We start from the raw sequence: 26,585 nt of genomic DNA on the forward strand, positions 1-26,585 counted from the left end.
TTTTTTGTTGTTGTATTTCTTTTTTTCTTTTCTTTCTTTCTTTTTTTTTTTTTTTTGGTAGTACTGAGTATCTAATCCAGGCCCTTTTGCATGGCAGGCAGACTCTTTACCACTCACCTACATGCCCAATTATTTTTTATTTTATTTTGAGACAGAATTTCCTAAGTTTCCCAGGCTGACCTCAAACTTGCCTTTCTGTTGCCTCAGATTCCCAAGCATCTAGGATTGGAAATATAGTTTTGAACACAGTTTTTTCTTTGTCTTTGTTTTATTTCTTCATTGACATTATTTTTTTTTTTAAGGTAGAAGAGACATGAACTGAAAAGATTGTCTTCTAGATAGAAGCCAAACTAAAAGGGTTTCAAAAATATTGAAAGGAAGAGTATACAAAGAGAAAAGAAAAGAAATGATGACTAACCCGACAGATCCTGGTTTTATGATTCCTGAAGTTTATATACTTTGATGGGAAGAAGGGGTCCTTTTTGAAAAAAATTTAAAGAGTGAATACAAAATCAGATGTAAGGAATTGTAAGGTTCCCGTGAAAATGAAAGGCCTTAAAGTCTAAGCTTCATTAGTTCTAAGTAAATTGTGTGGGCATATGACAGATGAAATTCCTGGGAGATGAGGAAGAAAGGACAATTAGGGCACTTATAATATAGTATTAGCTTTAAAAAGAAGGGAACTAGATCCTTTGTGATTTCTACTTGAATTTCCACAATTCAAGTGGCTATGTTATTACTCATTGATTTTTCTGAACCTGAAATAGTACTTATTAATAGATATTCAAATTCTTATTGATTTTATGATAAAACAGGAAGAAAAACAATGAAATTAAGCATTAAAAGGCCCCTGTTTAAACTTCAAGGCAGAAGTTTTTTTTAGTAGATGCCAGTCTTCACATGGAAGCAGGTGTCAGTGAAAATGGAACTGGAAGAGAATAATGATTTAGAATAGGATGCAAGTATTGGATGGAGAGTAGAATTAACACTGGGAAGAACATTGTGTTATCAAGAGAATGATCAAAACGATATCATCTATAAAGAGACTAAATCTTCCTACCACTTAATGTTGCAGATAGTGAAACTGTTGCTTCGTCATGGTGGAAACCCATTTCAAGCTAATAAACATGGGGAGCGCCCAGTGGATGTAGCAGAAACAGAGGAATTGGAGTTATTGCTAAAAAGAGAGGTGCCTTTGTCTGATGATGATGAAAGTTATACAGGTTGGTTTTAGATAATTTATATTCAACTGTTTAACTTTTGGTAGCTCATTCTGGATTGATTTTTTAATACATAAAATTTAAATACTGTAGAATAATGCTTGCTAGCTCTTATTAGAATCTTAGCTACCTAAAAATGATGTAGTCAGTAATCTAGGTTTTTGCTACACATACCTTGTATGAATGGCGTCATAGTGCTTTCCACCCCTTTTCTGTATTTTCTCCACAAAATTGCTGAGCTATTCCTTTATTATATTCAAGTATATTGTAGATCCTCTCCCCATGCATAGCTGCTCCTGTGACTTCTTTTCAGTCTATTCTGTATTATGCCCCTAAAAAGCAAATCCTCTCTTTTTCTGGCATTAATGAGTCATCTTCACTCTGGACATTGTTGTAGGGTAGGGGCAATTTCCTTATAAACGGTTTTTAAAAAGAAAGAGCCAAAAGAATATAACAATTTTTTTTGGTTATGTTGAAAAAGTCTGTGTATATAGATGGAAAAGGTTCAATCATATTTCAGACAAAAATCAATGAAAAAGAATTCTAAGCTGGACACTGAGGTGTACACTGCTAATCCTAGCAGCTCAGGAGGCTGAGACAGGAGAATGGAGAGTTCAAAGCCAGCGTCAGCAAAAGCAAGGTACTAAGCAACTCAGTGAGACCCTGTTTCTGAATAAAATACAAAATAGGAATGTGGTTCAGTGGTCTAGTATCCCTGAGTTCAATCCTCAGTTCCAAAAAAAGAAAAAAATAGAGTTTTTTTCAATCTGTGGCCATATCCTCAAGAGCTTAAAGAATTCCTGTAAGCAATTAGATGTTACCGAATTGCATCTCAGAAATTTTGAGAGAGCAATAGACAGGCATCTATAATTGGAAGCAGAGAAGTTCTAGTTTTTATTTTACATGATACAACTTTATTTTTCACCTGATAGGACAACCAAAAGAACCCACCTTCTGAATAATACATCTTTACTGCCTTGCTGAACAAAACTTAGTTGCAAATATACTCCAACTGATTAGGATATGGTGCCAAATTATGATAAATAGAATAAGGAATTTCAGAAATAAAAGATTCAGCAGTGAGCACTTACCACAAAAGAGATATTTAAATAATAGCTATAGATATCAAATTGACTATAAATGTGAGATCACATAAGAAAAATAAAAATAATTGAGTTTAAGTATCAAGTTAAAACCTTTGGGAAAAGACAACACTAAAGGTTTAGTAAAATTGTATTTCAAATATGAAAGGTTGTATAATGACATTCTATGGTAGTTGAATAAATATCAGTTACAAATGCTTTTGAAAATGCAAGAATTATCGTATTAACATTGGATAAGAATTGGATAAGTCAGAAACTAGTCCATGGTAGCAAGATGATAATTTTGTGGTAATAAAGGACATATAATTCAAAGCTGAGAATTATGTAAATATGTAAAACGTTAACTTAGAAATGTATGGTAAAATTGACAGAAATGTAGTCCTACTTTGAATCTGCAGCATTGTTTCCAGCATATTATGAATATCTCAAAATTGTAGACAGTGTGTACATAACTATTAATATGTATGTACAGAATGAGCCAAAATAGTGCTATATTTGGTAAAAGTTCGTAGCTATCATTAAACTTAAAAAGAAAGAAAATAAGGAACTTCAGGAAATCAGAGAGAAGAAAGAAAGGTAAAATATTAATAATGAGCAGAGTCCAATGGTGAAAAATAAATTTTCGAGGTATTGTTTCTAAGTATAATTTCTTTCTTAAAAAAACTTATTTTCTAATGTTTCTAAGTAGAATAGTGGAATGAAGTTTATTAAATAGTAGCTTATCTGACAAGATCAACTAAATCAATAAACAGCAGATCTAATCATTGGAAAATTTATAAACATAACTGAAGAATGATGGATAGAGCCCCCAAAGTGTGAAAGATGCTTTTAGACTTTAGCACAATAATATATGTAGATCTTACCAAAACAATTAAAAGGACATATACACACAAATTCAGAGAACAGGGATACCAAGAGAAGTGGCTACAGGGGGAGACAGACAAAAGGAGAGAGAGGGGACAGGAGAAAGATTAGGCAGGTACAGAAAAAGTCAAGTTGTCTTGCAACTCTAACTCATTTTAACATATAAAATTATAAAGAACTGCTTGCTGCTTTTTCTAAGCCAGTGAAATGCTGATCTTTAACTATAAGACAGAATAGAAATATTCAAAACAGGCTCCACTATAACATAGTACCTAGCATACAGAAGTACTTAATAAAAACTGCCATATAAAATTGCTAAAGGCTTTTAAAAGAGTTTTCTGTCATTGGTGAACTTGCAGTGACTCTTATTGAGAGGACTCATACATTCTTATTGACTTTCTAGAAAATCATTTTTTATATGTATGAAAAATTCAGAAAGATGTAGCTGGAAATGCCGGCAGTATGTGTATAAAGCCATTATTATAGTAGTGCTTATACTAAAAATTTTAAATGAACTAAGTGCCCCCAAATGAGCAGAGAAATAATTTTAAAGCATATGTAACTTGTATAGCTGTTTAAAATTGTTTTTAATTATTTTAATAACATTATAAACTGGCTTCTTTATTGTGTATATTTCAAAATAAAAGGTAAACTACATTTAATTAAAAGAAAGTGCTATGGCCTTCTTAAATAAGTAAACTGCTTAGTGATATGGAGAAAATAGACCTCTAATTAAACTATTTATTAATTTAAATGTACTCATTTGAAATCACACACATATATTATTTGGAAGTACTGTTTTTGTTACTGCTCTAGTGTCTTATGAAGTGACCTTTAAAAAATTTTTTTAATCGTGGATGAACACAATAACTTTATTCACATCCAGAATCTTATATATGTTGCACTTTCAAAATCTAGATATTATGCTAACATGAGAAAATTATCTCAAGTTATAATGACTCATTTAGCAAACACTCTTTATAGTCTTTATAAACCATTTTTTTAAAAAAACAACTCAGTATCATGAAAATATTTAAACACATAGCAAAATTCTAATAATGGTATAGTAAATACTTACATCCATCAACTAATTTTATAATTGTTAACTTTTGCTGCTTCCTTTATTACATTATTACATAATCACCAATTCTTCTTATTTTTTATGCATTTCATTATAAGTTACATACATCCCTAAGTACTTTAGCATACATTTCATTTGAGTTCAATGTTTGTTTATAATTTTTAGTAATATTTGCATTGTGAAACTTGCAACTCTTGACTGTAATATTCTGTGGATTTTCAGAAATGCGTTGAATTGCAGTCTAACCCCTTCAAGGTAACAAGATGCCTTCACACTCCAGAAAATTCCCTCATCCTCCTTTCCGAGTCAGTTCCCTCTCCTACAGTTGATCATTTTATACCCATCATGATAAAAATGGTTAGCAAAGAATCACTCATGACTTGAAAAATATAGGAGAAATTGTGAGCATATTAGCCTTTTCTCAACAAAAGAGAGGGAAGAAGAAAACAAACCAATCACGGTGTAGTAGAGAAATACAGCACACCTAGATTGTGTGATCAAAATTAACATCATCCCAGAAAGGAAAGATGTTCATAATGTACTTCCAGATATAATATCCTGAGAGGGTATATAATACCACTTTTTAGTTCACAGCTGATTATATATAATCATGATGAATGCTTGTTTTTTTTTTAAACAGAGACAGGGTCATGATATGAAAGATTAGAAATGGCAGTGATAATGAGAAAGATTATTCTCATTATTCAGTAAAGACAATAAAAAGTTTCAGACTATTTGAAGAGATGATAATAAAGGCAATACTTGCTATAAACTAGATCCTATACTAGATGGGGAAAATGATTATGAAGAATATTATCAGGTAGTTTAACAAGGAATATGGACAGGAGATTAGTGTTATAAGGTGGACAGCTGTATTGTGATGACATACAAGGACATTTTTATGTCTTAGCAAATACTTATTTCCTTAGTATAGTGCTGTGATGCATGCAATTACTATCATAAGCTTCAGAAAAATATATTTACATGTGCATGTGTAGATAACAAAAGAAAAAAAAATCATAAAGCAAGAGAGTAAAAGATTAATAATATAGAAGTCCAGATAGATAATGGATATATAATGTTTAATATTTTTAATTTTTCTTTTTGTAAGTTTGTAATTGTTTCCAAATAAAATTTAAAATATATACATACACAAAAATTTCCTTGCTCTGTCAATTAAAAAGACTTAAGAACATTAAGACAATAGCAATAATCATTTCTAATTCTCAGATTATGATCTTAAAAACATTTTCTACTAAAAGAAGATGAAGACTTATTTAGAAAAGGATGATTCCAAACCAAGAGTAGGAAATATGTAAGATGAGAGTAAAGCATCTTTTCATTCCAGATTTCAAGGAAGGAATCAAAGATTAATATGAAGTCTTGTCAGAAGGCCTTAAGAGATAACTTGGGGCCCTCGGGTTGTAGCTGAGTGGTAAAATGTTTGCCTGGCATGCATGAGGCCCTGGGTTCAATTCCCAACAATGCAAAACAAAAATAGGAGACAACTTGGAGCACTTTCCCACTGGTCAAAGATGGAATTTAAGCTCTGAAAAGGGTATTAATTACAAAGGTTTGGAACCCATCAAATATGGTTAAGTCCATGAGCTTATTATGATAACTTAAAAACAGTCTGTCATCAGAAGACAATGAAGTATTTAACTCTAAAATTAAGTAACAAAGAGAAAAATAATTTTTCTTTCCTCTGTGAACTCCTGTCACTGGACTTCATTGAGGGCAAGGAAAAGTATTTTTATAAAATTAATTCAGTTAAAATAAGTGGGGAAAAATTAAAATATGAACATCTTACAACCCCCAGTTAATATATCTAAGCTTTAATTATCAGCAGTTGCTAACATTAAATAAAAAGTGAGAAAGCAAATAAGAAAACATGTGCCACGGATCAAAGAACATGTTAAACTCCCTCTGTGGCCTTGTCAAAGGGTGCAATCCTCAGTGTTTTCAGCTCTCAGAATCCTATTGCCAGTTTATAGGGAATGTGAAGGTGAGAGAGCATATTGAATTGCAAATCAGCAAAATTTAGATTGTGGGAAACCCAAATGTGCGATTCAATCAACAGATAAATTGTATTTAAAACAAAAACAAAAAAGAACATGTAGGAATAAAAATGACTTGAAAGGCACATTATACTTTTCCAATAATGAGTACAACTAAAAAATTAATAGATTATTTATTCTTCTGTAGAAGATTTTTCTAAAACCATTAGATGACCAGGCATGGTGGCACTTGCCTGTAATCCCATTGACTCAGGAGGCTGAGGCAGGAGGATCATGAGTTCAAACATAGCCTCAGCAGTTTAGCAAGGCCTTAAGCAACTCAGTGAGACCCTGTCTCTAATAAAATATAAAAAAGGGTTGGGAATGTGGTTCAGTGGTTAAGCACACCTGCGTTGAATCTCTGGTATCAAAAAAAGAGAAAGTCATTAGGGCTGGGGCTGTAGCTCAGTGTCAGAGTGCTTCCCTTGCACATGGGAGGCACTGGGTTCAATCCTTAGCGCCACATAAAAACATACAAATAAAATAAAGGCATGCTGTCCATCTACAGCTACAAAAAATTTTCAAAAAAAGTCATTAAATGGCACATATATGTTTCGCGGTATTGATAAACTCATTTTTTTTTTAATCCTGAGAAATTCTTGAGGTGATATGTTAAAGGAAAAACCTCATAATGCATTTTAAAAAGGGTTGGGAATGTGGTTCAGTGGTTAAGCACACCTGCGTTGAATCCCTGGTATCAAAAAAAGAGAAAGTCATTTGAGAAAGGACCAGCAATAGTGATAATTTTTTGGTTTCACTTAGGAAATGATCCACAAAGGTATTGTCTATCCAAAAGTGAGACAAATTGTTGAAAGGAGTTGGGATGTGGGGTGAATAAAGGGAAAAGTATAATCTTGGTAAAGAGTTGACATCAATCATTACTTGAAAGTAATGTTAATGAATAGAGCTAAAACTAGGCAAAATTATGAAGGTTGCCACTTTGCTCTTGGTCTCTATTTTTTATCTCATTATCCTTCAGTTAAAAAACTTTGGACTCTATTAAGTGTAGGGTACATAAATATTTCTCAGTAAATATTTATTGAATTTGGATAAGACACTGGCTCTTGGAGATTATGCCAGGGCTCTCATCCCCTATAAATCTAAGGAACCACCTGAACCTGTTTGGAGGCTGAGTCTATCATTAGGATTGGGAAAGGACCTGGAATTAGAGAACAGAGAGACTTCCTGGTGCTTCAGCTGCTGGCTTGGGAACCAAAGGGGTAGGTAGAGGTCACTTTGTCTTTCACCACTTGCCAGAGACTTTCCACTTAACCTACTCCAACATTAAGTTGCAGATAGCCAACAACAGAAAATAACAACCCTCCAAGAAATGAAAGATACTAATCAATGTGAATAAGCAAACAGTGTTAACCAAGCTAAATAAAACAACTAGAGGAAACAACTTCAGCAACAGAAATGGACAGTAAGAAAATTCAGGGGCTGAGGCTGTGTGATTTCAGTGATACCGCACTTGCCTTGCATATGTGAGGCACTGGGATTGATTCTCAGCACTGCATGTAAATAAATAAAATAAAGGTCTATCAACAACGAAAAAAAAAAATTTAAAAATTCAGATACAGCACAAAAAGACTTGAACAAACAATTTTATAAACAGCTTAGTAGAGGAAGATTGGAATGTTCACTGTTGAGAGTTAAATTATCAAATTAAAAAATTAAACTTGTTTTGTATAATACATCAAAAATATACTAAGAGAAAGAATCATGAAAGTAAAAAGGGGCTGGGGTTGTGGCTCAGTGGTAGAGCACTACTTGCCTAGCATGTGGGGTACTGGGTTTGATTTTCAGCATCACATAAAAATAAATGCATCATGTCCATCTACAACTAAAAAAAAAATAAATTAAAACATTTTAGGGAACCCTAATAGACCTAACATAAAATTTATAGGAATGTAGAAGAAAAATTAACAAGGAACCTAGGCAACGATAATATAATCAACAAAATAATTTTTTTTCTGAGCTGAAAATGCCTTAGTCTCTTGATTGTGAAACTCATTGCATTCCCCAAGTGAATTAGTGAAAAATCTCTAGATTATGCATTAGTCAAATTCCTTAGCTCTGAATGTAGCTCTTACCTACAAAGAAAAAGTCAGATCAGTGTTTGACTTCTAATTTGCGAAAGAGGAAGAAAAGACTACTGAGAGAAAATAAATATGACTTAAGAATCCTGTACCTGACCATTTACTTGTCAGATTTTTAAAAGTTGCAGATAAAGACTTAAATAGCATATAAATATATAGATATTTTTTTAGAGAGAAATAACAGAAGAATAAATCAACTTATAAATGTAGTACCTAATTGAGGGAGATTAAAAGGATATGTGAATTCTTAGTGTCAAGTCTGGCAACTGCAAACAAAAGTACAAGAGCTTTTATCATTTTAGAGATATATATATATAGCATTCATAATGAAATGGTAGGATGAATGAGGTCTACTTCAAAATGATATAAGAATGGGGTGAATGAAGATGTGAATTGGCCAAAGATTAATGATTATTGGAGCTAAGGCAATAATATTTTGCCTACATTTTTGAAAGCTCAAACTTTAATTAAAAAAAGCATTTAAAAAAATACCTATACTTTTTGATATAGCAGCATACTTCTGGGAATACCTTGTGGTTATTGTGGTGATGTTGTTGGTGTAAAAGTAAGTGTACAGTGATCACTAGGGGATTGTTTTATTAAATCAAGATACAGCCACAACATGGATTACCCTCAATCATAAAAAAGAATGTCAGTAATATACTTTGTGTTACAGTTTTCTTGGAGAGATTATCATAAGATATTGAGTGAGGAAGATCAATATGAATAGTCAGAGGTCATTTTTATTAAGAAAGCAGTGTTCCTTAATTTTAGGGTTTTTTGTTTGCTTTTATTTTTGTGGTGCTAGGAATGGAACCAGAACCTCACATTTAGTAGGCAGATGCTTTACTGCTGACCAATACCAGTGGCCCTGAAGAATATTTTGAAAACCTACATGTATTTGTATATGTACATATAATATTTTAGCATAAAATTTTGTAAGCATACTGCTAATGAAGCATGTGTTGGGGACTACTTGCAGAGGAAGTGATGATTTTGGTGGAGGGGAAAAGGTAGATGTTAAGCTTGCCACAATTGTGACAGTATTTGTGTGCATATTAATATACAAATTTTGTCAATATGATCTGCTCTTGGTTTGCCCTCTGTTTACTTTTCTAACTTCTTCCATTCATAACTAAGTTTCTTAAAGTAATAGACTACTTTCCATGGAGTCTATTTTTACTGAGAGCACACAGGTTGTTAGCTGTATTTTAGTCCTTGTCTTTCAGACTATGTAGAATTTAATGTTGATCATATTCTTACTAAAATTCTTTTACCTTGGTTTCTGGGACATAATTCTCTTTGACTTTCACCCAGCTTCCCACACTGCCTTTGTAGAATCTCATTTTCATTTGCTTCCTATATTTTCTAATTCCATCTGCTAGCCATAAGATGAAAATTCTCTAAACATTTTTTGTGCTATGTGGAATCAGGATTATATTATCTGAAATTGCATTTTATTCCATTAGAAAGTAAGAAAATAAGATTGAAACGTAGACGTTTTTATGCGGCATATTCTGTTTATTATAGCTATGAACTCTTCATTGGTCTCTTCTGAAAAATGGCATTGTGAAAAACAGCTTTTGTTAAAAAACATTTCCATAGAAGGATGTGCTGCAACAAAATTTTCCCACAAGAAAGGTATTTTATTGGAATGTATGTGTTTAATTAGAGCAGAACACATATTTTAGAACCTTTTTAATTTTCACAGATCTTAATGATTACCTGTGTTCATCAGCTATGTATTGATCTTTCAGAATATTTACTTTCCACCTGGTGAATGTGCCTGAATTATTGCTTAATCAAAGTCCCTCAAGAAATGATGCAAAAATTATCAGTAAGTATCATACAAAGATTTTGGAGTTGCTAAAAAAAGACTGATGAAAATACCCAAAGTTTAATTTACATGAGGTCCTTATTAGACTTAACTATTATCAAACTTCATTCACTCTAAATTCAGAATTACTAGTATTTAATCAAGAATTACTTTAAGGCCTGGAGTTGTAGCTCAGTGGTAGAGCACTTGCCTTGCGTGCATGAGGCACTGGATTAAATTCTCAGCACCACATAAAAATAAATAAATAAAGATATTGTGTCTATCTACAACTAAAAAGAAAAAGGAAAAGAATTACTTTAACTGCCCATAGATGTTTATATGTGGAAAGACTTAAAGCATTGTTATCTATCTGCTATGTCATGTCATCCATGTGACAGATACACTTTAAGTGCTGCAAAGTTAGAGAATAATCAAGACTGAATTTTAGAACTTAAAAATTTTGGAGTAAATGGAAGAGTGTTAGCTAAGTAGCACTCCACATATGTTTTGTTCCATTAGGCATTGTGCTTTATTTTAGTCAGTTCTATTCAGAGTAGCCATTCTATAATCTGTTACTAGTCTTCAAGATGAGGAGCTCATGCCAAAATGTAAATCAACATAGTACTTTCTTCATCAAAAAGGAAAAAAGTGCTGTGGAAAAATATCAGCTAAAATTAACAGTCAACTAAAATTAACAGTGTGCTTAATGACATACTTAATTTCCACTTCTGGCACAAGCCTTCTTTTTGTAAGAGATCAGTAGTAAATAAATTACAGATGGCCTCACTTCATGAACCACACTTGGAGCAGCAGTTTTGTGTCATGCGTATCAGACATGAAAGTATTACAGGAATACAAGCTCTGATTAATATAGCCTATTTGTGTATAAATGTGTGGTTCTTTTAATTTTGCATACTTTTGTAATCTTTTTCCCTTTAGTCTTCTCCCGTAGTCTTATTTCACATTACCTTCTTATAGCAAATTCTATCTAATAACAATGTTTGCTACCAATGATTGCTTCTTGCTATCATACTGAGAATTCATAGAGAGCCAGATCTTACTCATAAACCATAATTATGATAATGGAAAAGTGGGTAACTCTCTATCATATAATGTCCCCTATAATTTCTGATACTTACTAATTGCCAAAGTAGAGGTTTTGTTAGCAACTTTGCCAGATACTGGTTTTAGTACTTTAAAACAGTGCCCACTGTACAAACTTTAAATGCCAGTCATTGTCATAAGAGCTATTCATCTTTTTCTGATCTTTGTCAACAGTCTGGCCTTGTTTCTTAAGCAGCTGCTATAAACTTTCCCCACATTATATGGAAGAAAATGTTTCATCATAATAAATAACCAAGCTGTTTTTTGAGATAGGAGACTTGTAAAAAACAGTGATATATAATTACCATATGGTGTTTACTAAGTGCATTTGTGTGTCATAAAATATATAAAACAAGCAGTATTTTTGAATCCTCATTTTGTCCATGTTAAAATAGTAAATCGTATTATTACACCACAAATACATTGTCATAATTTTTGAAACTTACTTCCTCAGTTTCATATTTCAGGAACTATGAAAATACAAATATCAGTACATGCTTACGGAAATTGTAACATTTAATATATTAAGAAGTCTAGAAACAATCCAAATATTTAAGTTACATTATACCAGAATTTTTAACTGAATGTCTTATGTGATATTAACTGTCTATGAGTAGGAAGAAGATCACCTTAGGAAGTTTTAAAGCAAACCTTTTTTGAGCGGTAGAACAAGGATTGAACAAGCAAGCCGTACCAAGGATTGAACACACGGCACTCAGCTATTGAGCCATATATCTCGAGCCCTATTTTGTATTTTATTTAGAGACAGGGTATCATTGAGTTGCTCAGCACCTCTATTTTGCTCAGGCTGCCTTTGAACTCGTGATTCTCCTGCCTCAGCCTCTCAAGCCACTGGGATTACAGGTGTGCTTCACTGTACCCAGCTTCAAGCAAACCTGTAATTAGAATTATGGATATTCTAGGAAGAGGTTACTTAAAGTGTTATGTATGTCAGCATGTTTGATCATTAGACTCTAGACTCAATAGAGCATTTTATAGAGTAGTTTATATATTGGTATACTAAAGATTTCACTACTTTATGTGAAAGTTAAAATGTAAATAGCATTTTTTGTTTCTTTCCAAATGGCATATTTTAATAACTTTCAGTGTATTTGTTAGATTGTAATATAGATTTGAACTTTTGTGGAAAATCAGTGTCCATTTATAACTCAAGAATCTATTTTACCAAGATTGTTAATGATTTTCTTGATAAAGCCTATTTCTGAAATTGTTGAATAATACCAAATACCATATTTGGTGCTTATCTTTTATATATATCCCTTTATTATCAATACTTCAAAATAGCTATTTAGGAATCTTATGTTCAGAAGACTGAGCATACACCGTAATAGGCAATCAGGTATTCCTTAATTACTAATTAAAAGAAATTTTGTTCTAGTGTTTTTGCATGCCCTGTTTTCTCCTCTTTTTTGTAGCATGTATGCTTTACACACAGAGTTCTTAATTTTAATTTTTAAAATGTTTTCTACGTAATTACCGTCAGTTTCCTTCTACCAATATTTTAAAATCTATAGTTTTTTTAAATTAAATTGGTAGTTTTAAATCAATACAGATTTTATCATGTGTTTTATGTGAATTAATTATATTAAACTAGTCCCAAAATCTAAGAATTTTTAATTTCAGGTGGCATGATTTATTACAGAAAAATATGTCAGTTTTTAAGTAGAGGTAAAAGTGGAAATTATGAATACCTAAATTAATATACATTGTAAAAATTCACTCTTTAGCAATGTCAATAAAAATTATATTCTGCATCTTTGACTTGCATAGCATGCACATATATATCAGAAAAATGGAAAATTATAGTTGCAGCTGCTGTGTGCTCTGGATGGTTTGCACATTAACATGTTGTAAGTGTTTAAATTTTGAAATGTAATATTATTAAATGTAACATAGTAGAAATTCCAAGTATATTTGCCCCCAAAATGTAAAGTTATTTATCACAAATATCAAGATTAATTTTTTTTTTAGTGTTCTTTATGGTTTTCTTTAAAAAGCTGAATTTCTGTCAGTAACTTAAAGTGAGTCTGTCACATAATAATTATAGTGTGATATTGCTGAATATTTAAGACAAAAACTCTATTCAAGGGATATTTTTGGGCAGAACCCTAAAAACCCTTTTGCTTTAAAACATTGATTATATGTGTGTACATTTAAATGAGTTCATCTTGAGCTACATCATCCTGTCTGCAGAAAAATGTTTTTATCTCGTCATGATTTAAAGGACCTTCATGTAATGTTATATATTCATGATGGAATATCTGAGACTGGGTGATTTTTGTCAGTTTCCTTTAGTGACATCAAAATTTCTGTTGTGGTACCTGTCCTATTTTCAAAGGAGGGAAACTGTATTGTTTGTAGAATCAATTTCTGTGTTAGCAACAATTTTAGTAGAAGAGCGTTGTGTGATAACTAATGGGAGTGTAAATAGAGTGCAGTGATACTTGATTTTTATTTCATTTGTAGATTTTACTTTCAGACTTAGTATTTTCAGCTATTGATGATGTTCTTTTCCCTCTCCATCTCACAACTACACTCTCAGCTATAATTCTCTTACCAATATCTATTACTATAAAACTAAAATGAAAATAAATGCTCACATGGTGAACTTATTTTCAAATAGAAGTATAATTACTTTTTGCCAATAAAACACTTAACATTCTGGAGAATTTAGAATTGAAGTTTACAGATGTAAATTTAGAAGAGACAGTTTGAAATTATCTAATTTCCCCTTTTTTAAGCTACATGACTTAGTTTGGGGATGTGAAAGCTATTAAGGTTTGTTTCTTAAATACAGGTGCATTTTGTAAATGTTACTTTCTTTGCCTAGGTAACATAACAGTTATGTTTATATAATTTTTAATTATAAATATAGTAGTTTTGGTTAGTGAACTATTGCAGAACAAAGGAAATATCAACTAAAAGGATCCTGCTGCAGTTGTAAAACTTTCTTCCCAGTGAGGCCCTAGATATTCTCTTAAACTGAGATTCTCAGTTTTTTTCTATTAATTTCTGTGTTTTCTTAGTAGAAGAGTCTTATACTTAGAGAGCATTCTCAGCTGGAAGACTAGGATTAGAGACTACTAACCACAAACCTCCTAACTCACAGGAGACTCTTCCATAAACCAACTGCTTAATCAAATGGATTTTTCTCTTTATCCACTTGAAAAGAAATACCAAGTTTGAGGAAAATGACTGAATTAAAGCCAAAAATTGAGTCTGTAGATGGTAAATATTGCAGGAAAAGAAAGGTAAGTTCTCAGTGTTCTTGAGGATCCACCACCATATTAAGAGAAGATTGCTGTAAAAGAGAATAACAAGAGGCCAAAGAGACCTTGAAATTCAAGTATATGATAACTAAATATTCTATACAGTACTGAGGACTAGACTAAGACATTGCTGAAGATCTAATTAGAGATGTGGAAGAAGGGTATATGAGACATACAGAAAACAAAAACATTGGAAATGCAAGAAAAACATTATTTTTAAAAAAAACCCACCCAGAACATCTTATTCACATTCCAAAAAAGAGCAAATGATATGAAAAGAATTTAATTTGTGAAAAGTGCCTTTTAACTGAAGAAAGATACATGTTTTCAGATCAAAAAGATTTTTTTTTATCTTCCCTCTCCAGTGAAAGAGGAGAGGGGGACCAAAAGAAAAAAAAATGCACAACACATATCATAACTTTAAGGATAAGGATTTATTTTAAATTTGTTGAAACAGAAACAGGGAAACATGATAGAAACAAAAGCAAAAAAAAATTGTGTCGACAAATTCAGGTTTTTGATGAAAAATTCTAGAATGACAGCAATAAGCACTTGGTTTACCTTAATACAGAGGATCAGAATTTTGTGGAAAATATTTTCAAGGAAAGACTAGATTCTTAACACACAATTGTCATGAAAAACAAAAAGAGATGGAGACAAGCAAGGTACAGGGGCAGAGTAAAAGGGGCTGCTCATCTGAGATGCCAGCTTTATTTATATCCATAAGTTACATTAGGTCATTGACATCATTAGTACATATTGCTCATTGTGTAAAGTTACTGTTAGGTGATCAGGTTTAGGCCCAATGACACATTGGTGTTGTATAAGACATTTATTCCCAGAAGCTGAGTGTTTGAAATTAAGTTCAAGGCTGGTAAGACTCTAGCACAGAGCTTCCTCTCTCTATTTTTATGGTTTTCTAACATGAACTGTCTTATTTTTTAACAAAAAAATCCATAAATGCTGTTTTTAAATAAATAAAGCAGTTAAGATCACTTGAAGTACACATTGGGACTTTTTTTAAGCACTAGCTCATTCTTATAAACAAACACTGTTCTCATTGTAAAAGTAATTCTTAGTATTCCTAGTATTGAAAAAAATATGTAAATCTTGATTGAGTGCCTTAAACACATGCACAAACTTTTTGTTGTAGGGATTTTGAAATAATTCAGACAATAATCTTTTCCCACTCTGCTTTTTAAAAATAGCTATGTTAATTGTAGGAGCTTATATTTTAGCACTCCTGGACTGTCTAGGTTTGATCCCTGATTCTTTGATCTTGAGCAGAGTAGTTAACCTGTGTGTGCACAGGTTCCACATCTATAAAATAGGAAATCACAGTATTACCTTGTGGAGGTGTGATAAAAGTTCAATGGGTTAATACATGAATGCATAAAAACTTGACTGAGCATTAGCAGCTAATACATATTAGCTTTGAAAATAGTGATAACTCATCACATTAGACATTTATTTTAAATAAAATATTTGTAACTATACACAGTATTTTCATCTTAAATATTCTCAAACTTAAAATATCATTTGTGTTTACCGTTATTGAACTGGAAATTTTCATCCAGATTCACTAGGTTAAATCACTTAAAGTATTCAAGGCATGACTTTTTTTCTTTAAAAATTATTAATAATGATGAATGAATTATTTTTATCTTTATGTAAAAATTCATATATGTAAACCAACACATTTGTTTTTTTTAATTCTTCAAATATGTACTTTAATGGATATACATATTTATATATACATTTGATGAAATAATGTAACTACTCACTTTTTAGATTTGATAGTTGTTTTCCATATTTGAAGCTTCTATTACAATGAAAATTACGATACAAATCGCTGAAAGTATAATTACTGAATCAAGAATAAGAATATTTTATGTTCTTGATGTAAATTTGCCAAATCGCTGCTGTTCATAGAATTTTGCTGTATATGTATCTCTCAGGCTTCTTGTTCACTAAGTTCCCGTCACCCAAATCATGCTCAAATTTTTTTTTCAAATTGATGAAAGGGGCTTGGATTGTGGCTCTGTGGTTGAGTACTTGCTTCACAAGCTTAAGGCACTAGGTTTAATCTTTAGCACCACGTAAAAATAAAATAAAGGTATTATGTTTATTAAAAAAAAATCTTAAATTGACAAACTGATGAAAATGCCCTTTTCCCCATACAACTTTGATACATATTTGATATTTCATTTTTATCTTACCAATGTGACAAAATATTTCCCTTCAATTTGTATACTATAAAGTTTGACATTTCCTATATTATCTTTCATCAGATTTCATTTTTCCATGGTGTTAAAATTTGACATTTAATAATCATTTCATGAAAAGATTTATGAAACATGAATTAGGCCTAGCCTATTTGGGAAAAAAAAAAATAGACTACACAATTTAGAAACCTTGAAAAGACTGTAGGTCTGATAACCCTCTTTCATTACTGTGATAGACAAAAAGCTAAGCTGACTCTTGAGATTTCCTACCCACTGGTGTACACATCCCATGTAAGCCCTGATACTATGGATAAGGTAGATTTTACTCCTACGCTCAGATCATAGGAGTATGTGAACAGATCATGTCATAAAAAAGGAAGGTTGTCTAAATAGGCCTGATGAAATCATTTTTCTGACTCAGGAAAGAAAGGTAGAGATCTAAAGCATGAGAAGAATTTGGCAAGTTATAACTGGCTTGAAGAATGATGGAAACATAGCAAGTAATGTAGGCATCCCCTGTTTGACAACCAGTAAGTTAATGGGAAGCTCAGTCCTAGAAGCATAAGGAGATGAGTTCTGCCTATTACAAGAATGAGCTTAGAATTGGAAATTTTTCCTGAGCTCCTAGACAAGAATTTAACCTAATCACCACCTTGATTGTATCCTTAGAGGCTCTAAGCCAATTACCAGTAATACAGTGCCCAAATCTTTAATCTGCAGAATTTTTTTTTTTGAAAAAATGCAACTTTATTGAATATATACAGACTTTTGTCATTCCCTAAATAATACAGTATAACCACTATTTACCTAGCATTTACATCATATCAAGCAAAAAAGAATATAAATAAATACAAATGCTTTAAAGTATACATGAGAATATGTGTATGTTATATGCAGATACTAAACCATTTTATATAAGGGACTTGAGCATGTGCAGATTTTGTTATCTGTCTGGGGGTCCTGCAACCAATTCTGTAACAGTGGTTCACTTCACCTTTTAAGTATAGGCCTCTTCTGCTCTAAGACTTTCTTTTCCTCCTCTTATCTTTTTTTTTTTTTAGAGTCACCTATATACGTACAGCAATCATAATGTCTATTCTATTCTGTTGCCCTTCCTATCCCCCCCCCACTCCTCCCCTCCCCTCCCATCATTTCTCTATCCAATCTAATGTGACACACTTTTTTTTCCTTTTTCTCATCATAACATCATACATGTAATCTGTATAACGATGAGGTTCTTCTTCCATCTTCTGTGCAACTCCCCTTCTCCCTCTTTTTCCTTCCCACCTCTCTTCCCTATTTAGAGGTAGTTGTCTTCTCATGCTCTTCCTCCCTATCCCATTTTAAGTCACCCCCCTTATATTAGAGAAGACAATCGGCATTTGTTTTTTAGGGATTGGCCAACTTCACTTAGCATAATCTAATCTGCCGAATTTTAAGCTAAGAAATAAATCAACACATTTGTATCTGAGATGTGAATATTTCAAAATCAAGAGAATTACAAACAAATACTAAGTTCACATTGGAAATTCAAACTCAGGAGGATATGTTTAATTTGTGGGTCTTTTCCCCAAAGCACTTTACATGTAAATTGATTACAGTAAGTATGCTACATTGTGAAATAAAGATAGAAGACATTTGAATGCTTATGGAAAACTCATTTTAGTGGACATTTGTATAGTTAATCATGCAACATGATGCTTGTGAGTACCAATATCAGAGGAACTTAACTTTGGAGACCTCACTTTGCTACTTAGTAGCTTTACTGTCTTGGACAAATTTATTAGTAGTATCAACATTGTTAAATAGGAGCATTCTCAACATGTAAGATGGACAGATAAGTGAGACAATTAATAGAACTTGTATAAATACAGTGTTCATTGTACCAAGGCTAATTTTCAATAAAAGCTTTCCATTTAGTTATAAAAACACCTAATAAAATCATTACATACTATCATTAAATTTTAGTTGGCAAATGAAAGTTTACATTTTTACTATCTCCTACCATTTTATTTTTCTCTCTCTACTACCATTTTTGCTCCCTCCTCTTCAAGAAGTACTAAAATGTATTTTACACAAGTGGTTGTGTGACTAATACTTTTTTAAATATAAAAATATAAATTGGAGCTAGGAATGTAGCTTAGTGGTAGATCACTTACCACTGGGAGGAAATATCTGTATGTATGTGTTTATTCCACCAAGCACTAATACATAACATATTGGATATCAATATAATGTTTTTGGTTCACTCTATTTCTTCTTTCTCTTCACTGCTTCATGCCATGGGGGAAAAACTTAATATCTGCTTACGTTCATTATGTCTGGTGGTTTCTGTTGTCCTCATTGTATCCTTGTGATAAATTAAATAAGTCAGTTTGTCTTCAGTCTCAGAGTTCAAAGTTAAACAAATATGAAAAGTGATGGGATTGCATTTGGGGTTTTTTAAATAGTCATATACTTCATTGGATTTGGCAGATGGGCATGTTACTTAAATTTTTTAATAGACATGTGATACATTCTTTTTTTTTCTAGGCAGGGAATTAAGATCACACACATGGTATATGCCAGGTATGTTCCAAGCACTTCATATAAATTAGTTCATTTAATCCTCATAACATCCCTGCAAGCATTAATCCCTAATAACAGATTACTGATCTGTTAAGTAGCAGAGAAAACATTTGAACCTAAGGCTAATGCCAGAACCTGGGTGTTTTTCCACTGTTCCAGGCTGTTTGTTACTCTGTATAGGAAGTTCAGAGTCAGATGATTTTGATGCCAGCATATAACTGAAGTATGGATTTAGTATTGTGCATTTACTTGATTTAATCACACAGTATGAAATGTGCATGACTAATCTCTTCATTGTGTACACAAATGTAACACTTTCTGTACCCAAGGGTGCTCAAAAATGAAATAAATTGGTAATACTTTTTTTTTTTTTACCATAGATCTACTATCAATTAATTTAAAATCCCTGATGAAAGAATATATTTTCATACATAATGAGCCTCTGGGTTCAATCCCCAGTACCAAAGTAAATTAATTAAACCCTTTAAAAAATAAATCCACCTGGAGCATAGGTCCAGAAAATAAAGCAGGTAAAACCATTAATTGCTGTTCCCATTTACAGAATGACAAAGATAAGTTAATCAAAACCTTCCTCAGTATTAAATCTACAGCATGCTTGAGATAAAAGTCAAACAGTGTTCCAACCACTTGATTTCAAACCAAGTATATTTTATGTTTAGAAATCCCAAAAATATATTTCATTAAGAAATACAGAAAAAACAAATATCACCACATCAATCCCAAAATTATCTTGTGAGGAAAAGAAAGAGAATTTGGATAAACTTTGCTGTTTTTTCCCTTGCTTAAGTCCCACCATGTTTGCGAATAACAGCTAACAGATGCCAGCTCTTGAAAGCCTATGTGTCAAGTCATTTCTCGTTGAATGTTTTTGGAATTTTTATGTTACATTTTATTTATCTATTCATACATTCTGCTACATGGTTATATCTGAATAATCTGGACAGTTTTCTTTCTGGGTAGTCATTTATTTGATCATGTGAATGTCATGGTAAAAGGAAGAAGATATAGGAATGGACAAATAAGAACCCTCACTAGTCACATCATCACAGAATTTTAGTCTCAAGATGGAAAAGCCTAATTCTAGTTTGAACCAAAGTTTACAGTACACTATTTTTTTTTAAAGAGAGAGGAGAGAGAGAGAGAATTTTAATATTTATTTTTTAGTTCTTGGCGGACACAACATCTTTGTTTGTATGTGGTGCTGAGGATCGAACCCGGGCCGCACGCATGCCAGGCGAGCGCGCTACCGCTTGAGCCACATCCCCAGCCCTACAGTACACTATTAATGGAAATTAGTGGCAATGGTTGCTAAAAGTAAAAGTTAAGTTGAATGACCCAAGGTTGACTGAACTTACTGAATCCAGGACAATCTTTATGTTAAAAATTTTCCTAATTACCTATTTAATTATAAAAATCTTTTTATACCACTACTTGGCAAGTTAATAAAGGCAATTACATATTTAAAATTTTTTTTCAAAATCAGAATCCAAATGAAGTCTTTACATTGAAATTAATGTCTCAAGTATCTCTTTAATGCTTTTATACCTGATCTTAGCCAAAAGACAGAGAAGCAATTATGCTTTAATTAGTTTGTTGTATTTATACATAATAATTGGGTTTATTTTTATATTATTATACATGCATAGATTTAATTCTTTTCAGTTCCTTACACCCCACCTTTTCTTCCCTCTCCTAATCTCCCTCTTTTGTATTCCTGTTCCTTCCAATCACTTACTTATTTTTAATTGGTGTTTTGTATATGTACATAAAGGTGAAGTTCACTGTGATGTATTTATACATTCACATAATTGAGTATCCTTATATCTTACTTTCTTATGTTCATGCAATTTTGAGTTGAAATAACTTGATCATATCTTCAAATTTTGCCAGTGTCTAGATTTTATTCATAGCATCTTCATTGTGTGATTTAAAGAGTTATGTGTTTTAAAGTATTTTCTTTTTTCAAATTCAAATTTTCTGTTTGCTTGTGGTGGCTTTGGTGTTGAGAAGAAAAAGCTTGATGTGGTGATTTTGCAAGATTGCAATGGCAATTGAATAGGATATCATAATGTTAATTTTCTTGGTTCTGATCAGTTGTAATTTTTGTCAAGAACTGAGGTAGACATTGGATTTCTTTTGCATGGATTTTCAGCTCATAATGTTGAGATATCTTACATGAATTATTAAAATCACTTACATGTTAATTTTGCCCATACTTTTCAAACCCTATTTTTCATCACTTCTCTAAATGTTGATGTTTTCTGTACAGTGTGCTTGCTCATGCATTCTTACACTTATATGTTTGTGTGTCTACATACACAGATGCATAGATAATAGTATTTTATGTAGGTTCTCTAAACACTTTTATCAGTTTTCATCTTTATCTTAATTGCTACTAGAATCAATAGTTTTTTTTCATTTTCATAAAATACACATATCTCCAAATAACTATAAACACTGCTATATAAAAATGGTGCTATTGTATAAAATAAACTTTTGGCTGACCACAAAGCTTCAGCAATTTATATATAAAAGCAAAAGCTCAAAAAAGGAAATTAGGCATATCAGTGTGTAATTTATGAAAGGACAGGCTTTGTGGCAGCTGAAGGTAGCTTGTAAAGCTAATCAAATATACTTGTACTTCCACAGGACGTAATGACACATAGGAAATGTTAGCCGTCTCTTCTAATTATTGAGTTTAGAATGAATGTTGTAGTTGTGACCCGAAAACAACACAGAATTATATAAATAAATTTTTATGAATAAATTTTTATGTGATATTTTTATCTCATCCTACATTTTTTTAATCCCACCATCACACTTGATTTCTTGATTCTCTTTTTTAAAAATTTGCCAGTGGACTTTATTCATTTTTTGTGGTACTGTGAATCGAACTCAGTGCCTCACATATGCTAGGCAAGTGCTCTACCACTGAGCCACAACCTCAGCCCTTGTATAAAATTTTTAAATTGGTTCTCTCCCTGTTCATAATTAAGCAGATGGAAAATAATGAGAAGCAACTGATTGAGAATTTATATAGATATGCGTTGAAATTTGAGGAATATTAAATACTATCCTAGTATAGGAAGAAGGAGTGAAACAGGGAGCAATGTAGAACATACTATAAAGTCAGACACCCTGGGTTACATCCTATAATAGGTGACCTTGAATAGCTCCTTAATGGTTCTATTGCTTTTCTCTTAAAAGGGAATAATAATAGTTACTGTAAAGATTAGATATTATTTGTTTAGACTTTAGAACAACATAAAAACTTCAAGTATAAATTTATTCATTATGTAATTTCATATAGTTTTCAGCTAGCATTTGCTGTCTGGCTGATGCATTGCTGATTTCTTCTTTCATCTCAGGGCTCTTAGATACTACTTAGTAGTAGTAAAGGTGGTAGTCTAGATCTTTCTTGGGAAGATTCATACTAACGTGCAGAGCCCTCGAATAAGGCAAGATGTAATACGGTCTGTAGTGTTGTCCACATTGTGTTTTAAGATAATTACTTACCTAGGCAAGAACTGGTGAAAACCTGAGCTCAACAGAAGCAGTGAGAATAGAGAAACATGGATTTCAGAGATATTCCAGAGATTGAAACTGAATGGCTGCTTTTGGAAGTTGAGGAATTGAGACAGTTGAAAATTACTCTGGAAAAATAAAATAATATTTTAATAAATAAAAAAAAGAAAATGCCTCTGGGATTTTTTAATTTGAGTAACTTTCTTGTTTGTTATTGCTCAGGTAGGGAAGACTGGCTTAAGCAGCAAGAGGAAGTACTTATGGAAGGGAAATAATGAGTTAATGTTTTTAGTCTTGATTTTTGAGGTGGTTGACAGGAGTCCAGACAGTTGGTTGGCTGAATGTCAGAGGAAAGGTGGGAGGTAGAGACTTGGACTTGACTGTACTTTTAGAGTGATGGTATATTTAGTTTTGTGTCAACATCACACCCTCCTGAAATGTATGTGAATGTTAATAGAATAATTATTTTCCTAAAAATGTGTAATGTACAATGCAGATAGTTTCAAAAGTCCTTCAAAACCTCTCTACTTGTTATTTTGGAGAGATTTCAAGGGGAGAGATTTACTGATTATACTGTGATCTCCCCAAATTGGTCACATCTGGATTTTGATCTATAAGAAATTATAAACATTTATGGTAGATTTAGTTAAGCTTAGAATACTAGAGAACTCTTATAACATTTAGCCATTGTTTAAATGACATTAGTCTTAGTTAACAGACATCTAAAATTGTCTTGAGATGTAAAAGAGCAATTTTCAAATGTATTTAAGTATATTTGCTAAGTATTAAAGTGAAGCTTAATTGTTAGTTTTTATGGGAAAGAAATTATTTTAAAAATTTCCAGTAAGACATTACAACAGTTGATTATTTCTCATTACCTTTCCTAGTTTCCCAAATACGATTATAAGATTGTAGAGAATAAATTGATACATGATAAACATTAAAAAATTTTAAAAGTCCATTTTGTTTACAGTTTATTTACTTTTGCAGTGCTGAGAATCTAAATTAGGGCCTCACCCCTATAGGGAAGCATTCTACAACCCACCTATATCTCCAGCCTCTTTTTAAAAGTAACTTTATAAGCTACTTTAAGTAAAAGTTCAAATATAGTAATTAGATAAACATTAGAGACTTTTAAAAGTGTGACAAAATGATAGCTTAGTATAACAATAACCATGGCCATTTTTGACTATAGGAATTTGAGGATTTGGACACAGACGATTTTCTCACTTAAGCAGCCATCTACTAAGAAGGGCAGGACAAATATTTTTTTGAAAAACTACTGCCCCACTAGAATCCAGATTCTAGGTTGATTTTTCTTAGTGGTTAAAGTAGATTTTAAAAATTGAGGAGTAATTAAGGAAGGAAAAGGATTTCAGCCTGTTCTGCAAATGAAATGGCATCAGGGAGGTGATGGTCTTTGCTGAGGTTTAGTGGCTGGTGATCAGCTTCTGCCTCTGCAAGCAGTATAAGATCATCACAGATGGCGCAGAAAAACTGTCAGAGTGTGCCTGGTAAGCATGTGACTTGGTACTCCAGGTCAGATTGAGTTCATTCACCCAGGGAAATTTCTGAAGACTGTCATTGTGGACATTAGCTCCTGTCGAACTAACTTGTTAATTTTAGAATTTGTAGTTTTGCCTTTAAAACAGGACATATCTTTTTAAAAGAAGCATTAGGAGGAGGAAGTCAGGACATTTACACACTGAAGAACATACATTCAATTGATGAAACAAGAACGTAAAAGACAAAATATGTATCTCTCAGTGTATACATGTATGTGTAACTCCCTTAAGAGAATTTGTGTTTAACCTTTAATACATATATTCAAAAATTTAAAAACTATGATATGTTAAATGAAATATTGTAACATATGTATAGTATAATTGAGCTGTTATTGTGCCATTTAACTTAAAAGTGTACTTGCTTCTTCAGGCAAGGACTGTGATCTTTTCATAGGCATAAAAAGGTTAGAAGAAAATAGCTGAGGAAATTACAAAGTGACATTACACAAAAAAGAAGAACACATGCATGGAACAGTAATCCATACCAATAATCACAAAAGTTAGTGGGACCATTTTAGTAGCAGTGAACTTAAAAAAAAAAAAAAATTCCTAACAATAAAAGAAATTGATCTATTGTGCTAGGAATTTGGAAAATGTAGAAAACTCTAAATAAGAAAATAAAAATCATAATTCTTCCAACTAGTTTCCTGCAGATACTATTTCAATATGTTTCTCTTATTCCCTTTTTCTTACACACATGCAAATACTATATTCTGCTATTTCCAAGTAACAGTACACTCTAAAATTCTTTTTCATTGTTGAATATCTGTAATATCAAGTCATTAGTAGCAACCTAAATGTTGCCTCAATAGAGGAATTAGTTTAATAGTCTAATATGCAGCTATTAAAAACAGCAATGAAAATACAGTGTCAAAGTGTCTACAATCTGTTGAATGGGGGTGGGAATGTTACCTACTGTGATTTCAGCTTCTTGTTTATATAATAGTTATTTTCATGCCTTTAAATCTTACCTGAAATTCCTGTGCATATTTCATGCATCATTTCAGTACTACTTCTGAGAAACCTTCTTTAATTCTCCATTCCTTCTGAGCAGCTCATTCTTGAGTATACCCTGTGGGCATGGTATCTAATGCCATTTTACCAGTTATTGTGCCATTTAACTTAAAATAAGTACAGTTGCTTCTTTAGGCAAGGACTGTGATCTTTTCATTTTATATTCCCTTAGCACCTAGCACTCTGCCTAGTGGAGCTAGATAAATATTTACCCAAGACTGAGTCTAAATGTAGAGCACTGTACTTTTTATTGTCTTTTATGGGACAATAAAAGGGAACCCAATTTCCAGGAAAACTAATAATCTATTGAGAAATAAGGTGAATAGAAGCCATGAAAAACGAAATATTGAAAATTGTTAAGGAGAGAAATGTCCTCCAGACCAAAACTATAAAGATGTTCACATACGTATTCTTTGATTCATGTTTTCAAGGACCAATATAAATACAGCCCCAAAATAGATGTTCAGATTTGTTGGATAAAGTTCTATGACTTGATATTGCATATTGCAATTTTAATGACTACAAATAGGATTGTTAAGTTCTTGTTGTTATACATGACAGTAAAATCTATTTTGACATATTATACATACTTGAAGTATATCTTCCCATTCTTGTGCTTGTACATAATGTAGAGTTGCACTGGTTATGTATGCATATATGAACATAGGAAAGTAATGTCCAATTCATTCTTCTGTCTTTCCTATTCCCATTCTCCCTCCCTTCCTTTTGTTCCCCTTTGTCTAATCCAAAGTACTTCTTCTATTCTCTAAACCTCCCCCCTTGTTGTGTATTAGCATCTGCATATCAGAAAATTCAGCCTTTATTTTTTGGGGATTGGCTTATTTCATTTAACATTATAGTCTCCAGTTGCATTCATTTAAAGCCCTTTAGATTTATACTGAGGAGTAGGATAACTTGGTCAAATGGTGGTTTTATTCCAAGTTTTCTGAGGAATCTCCAAACTGCTTTGCAGAGTGGTTGCACTAATTAATGATTGCAAAGAGCATTTTAAATGAACGTAGAGTTTCAGTTC

The 26,585-nt window shown here is 32.2% G+C and overlaps 1 protein-coding gene across 9 annotated transcripts in view; it reads left to right on the forward strand.

The window, feature by feature from the left end:
• Ankrd12 (ankyrin repeat domain 12) overlaps positions 1-26,585 on the forward strand; it is a 149,130-nt gene that overhangs the window by 68,493 nt on the left and 54,052 nt on the right. For 6 of the 9 annotated variants that reach the window (XM_048806574.1, XM_048806570.1, XM_048806572.1 and 3 more), the window contains 2 exons: positions 1,076-1,223; positions 19,392-19,427. In XM_048806574.1, the coding sequence (XP_048662531.1) occupies positions 1,076-1,223; positions 19,392-19,427 (184 nt within the window). Of the gene's footprint in view, positions 1-1,075; positions 1,224-10,018; positions 10,066-10,181; positions 10,262-19,391; positions 19,428-26,585 lie in introns of those variants that run through there. The other 3 variants (XM_048806576.1, XM_048806577.1, XM_015482550.2) reach the window with 3 other exon arrangements.

This window comes from Marmota marmota, unplaced genomic scaffold (genome assembly GCF_001458135.2).
Source record: "Marmota marmota marmota unplaced genomic scaffold, marMar, whole genome shotgun sequence".
NCBI classification, from domain to species: domain Eukaryota; kingdom Metazoa; phylum Chordata; class Mammalia; order Rodentia; family Sciuridae; genus Marmota; species Marmota marmota.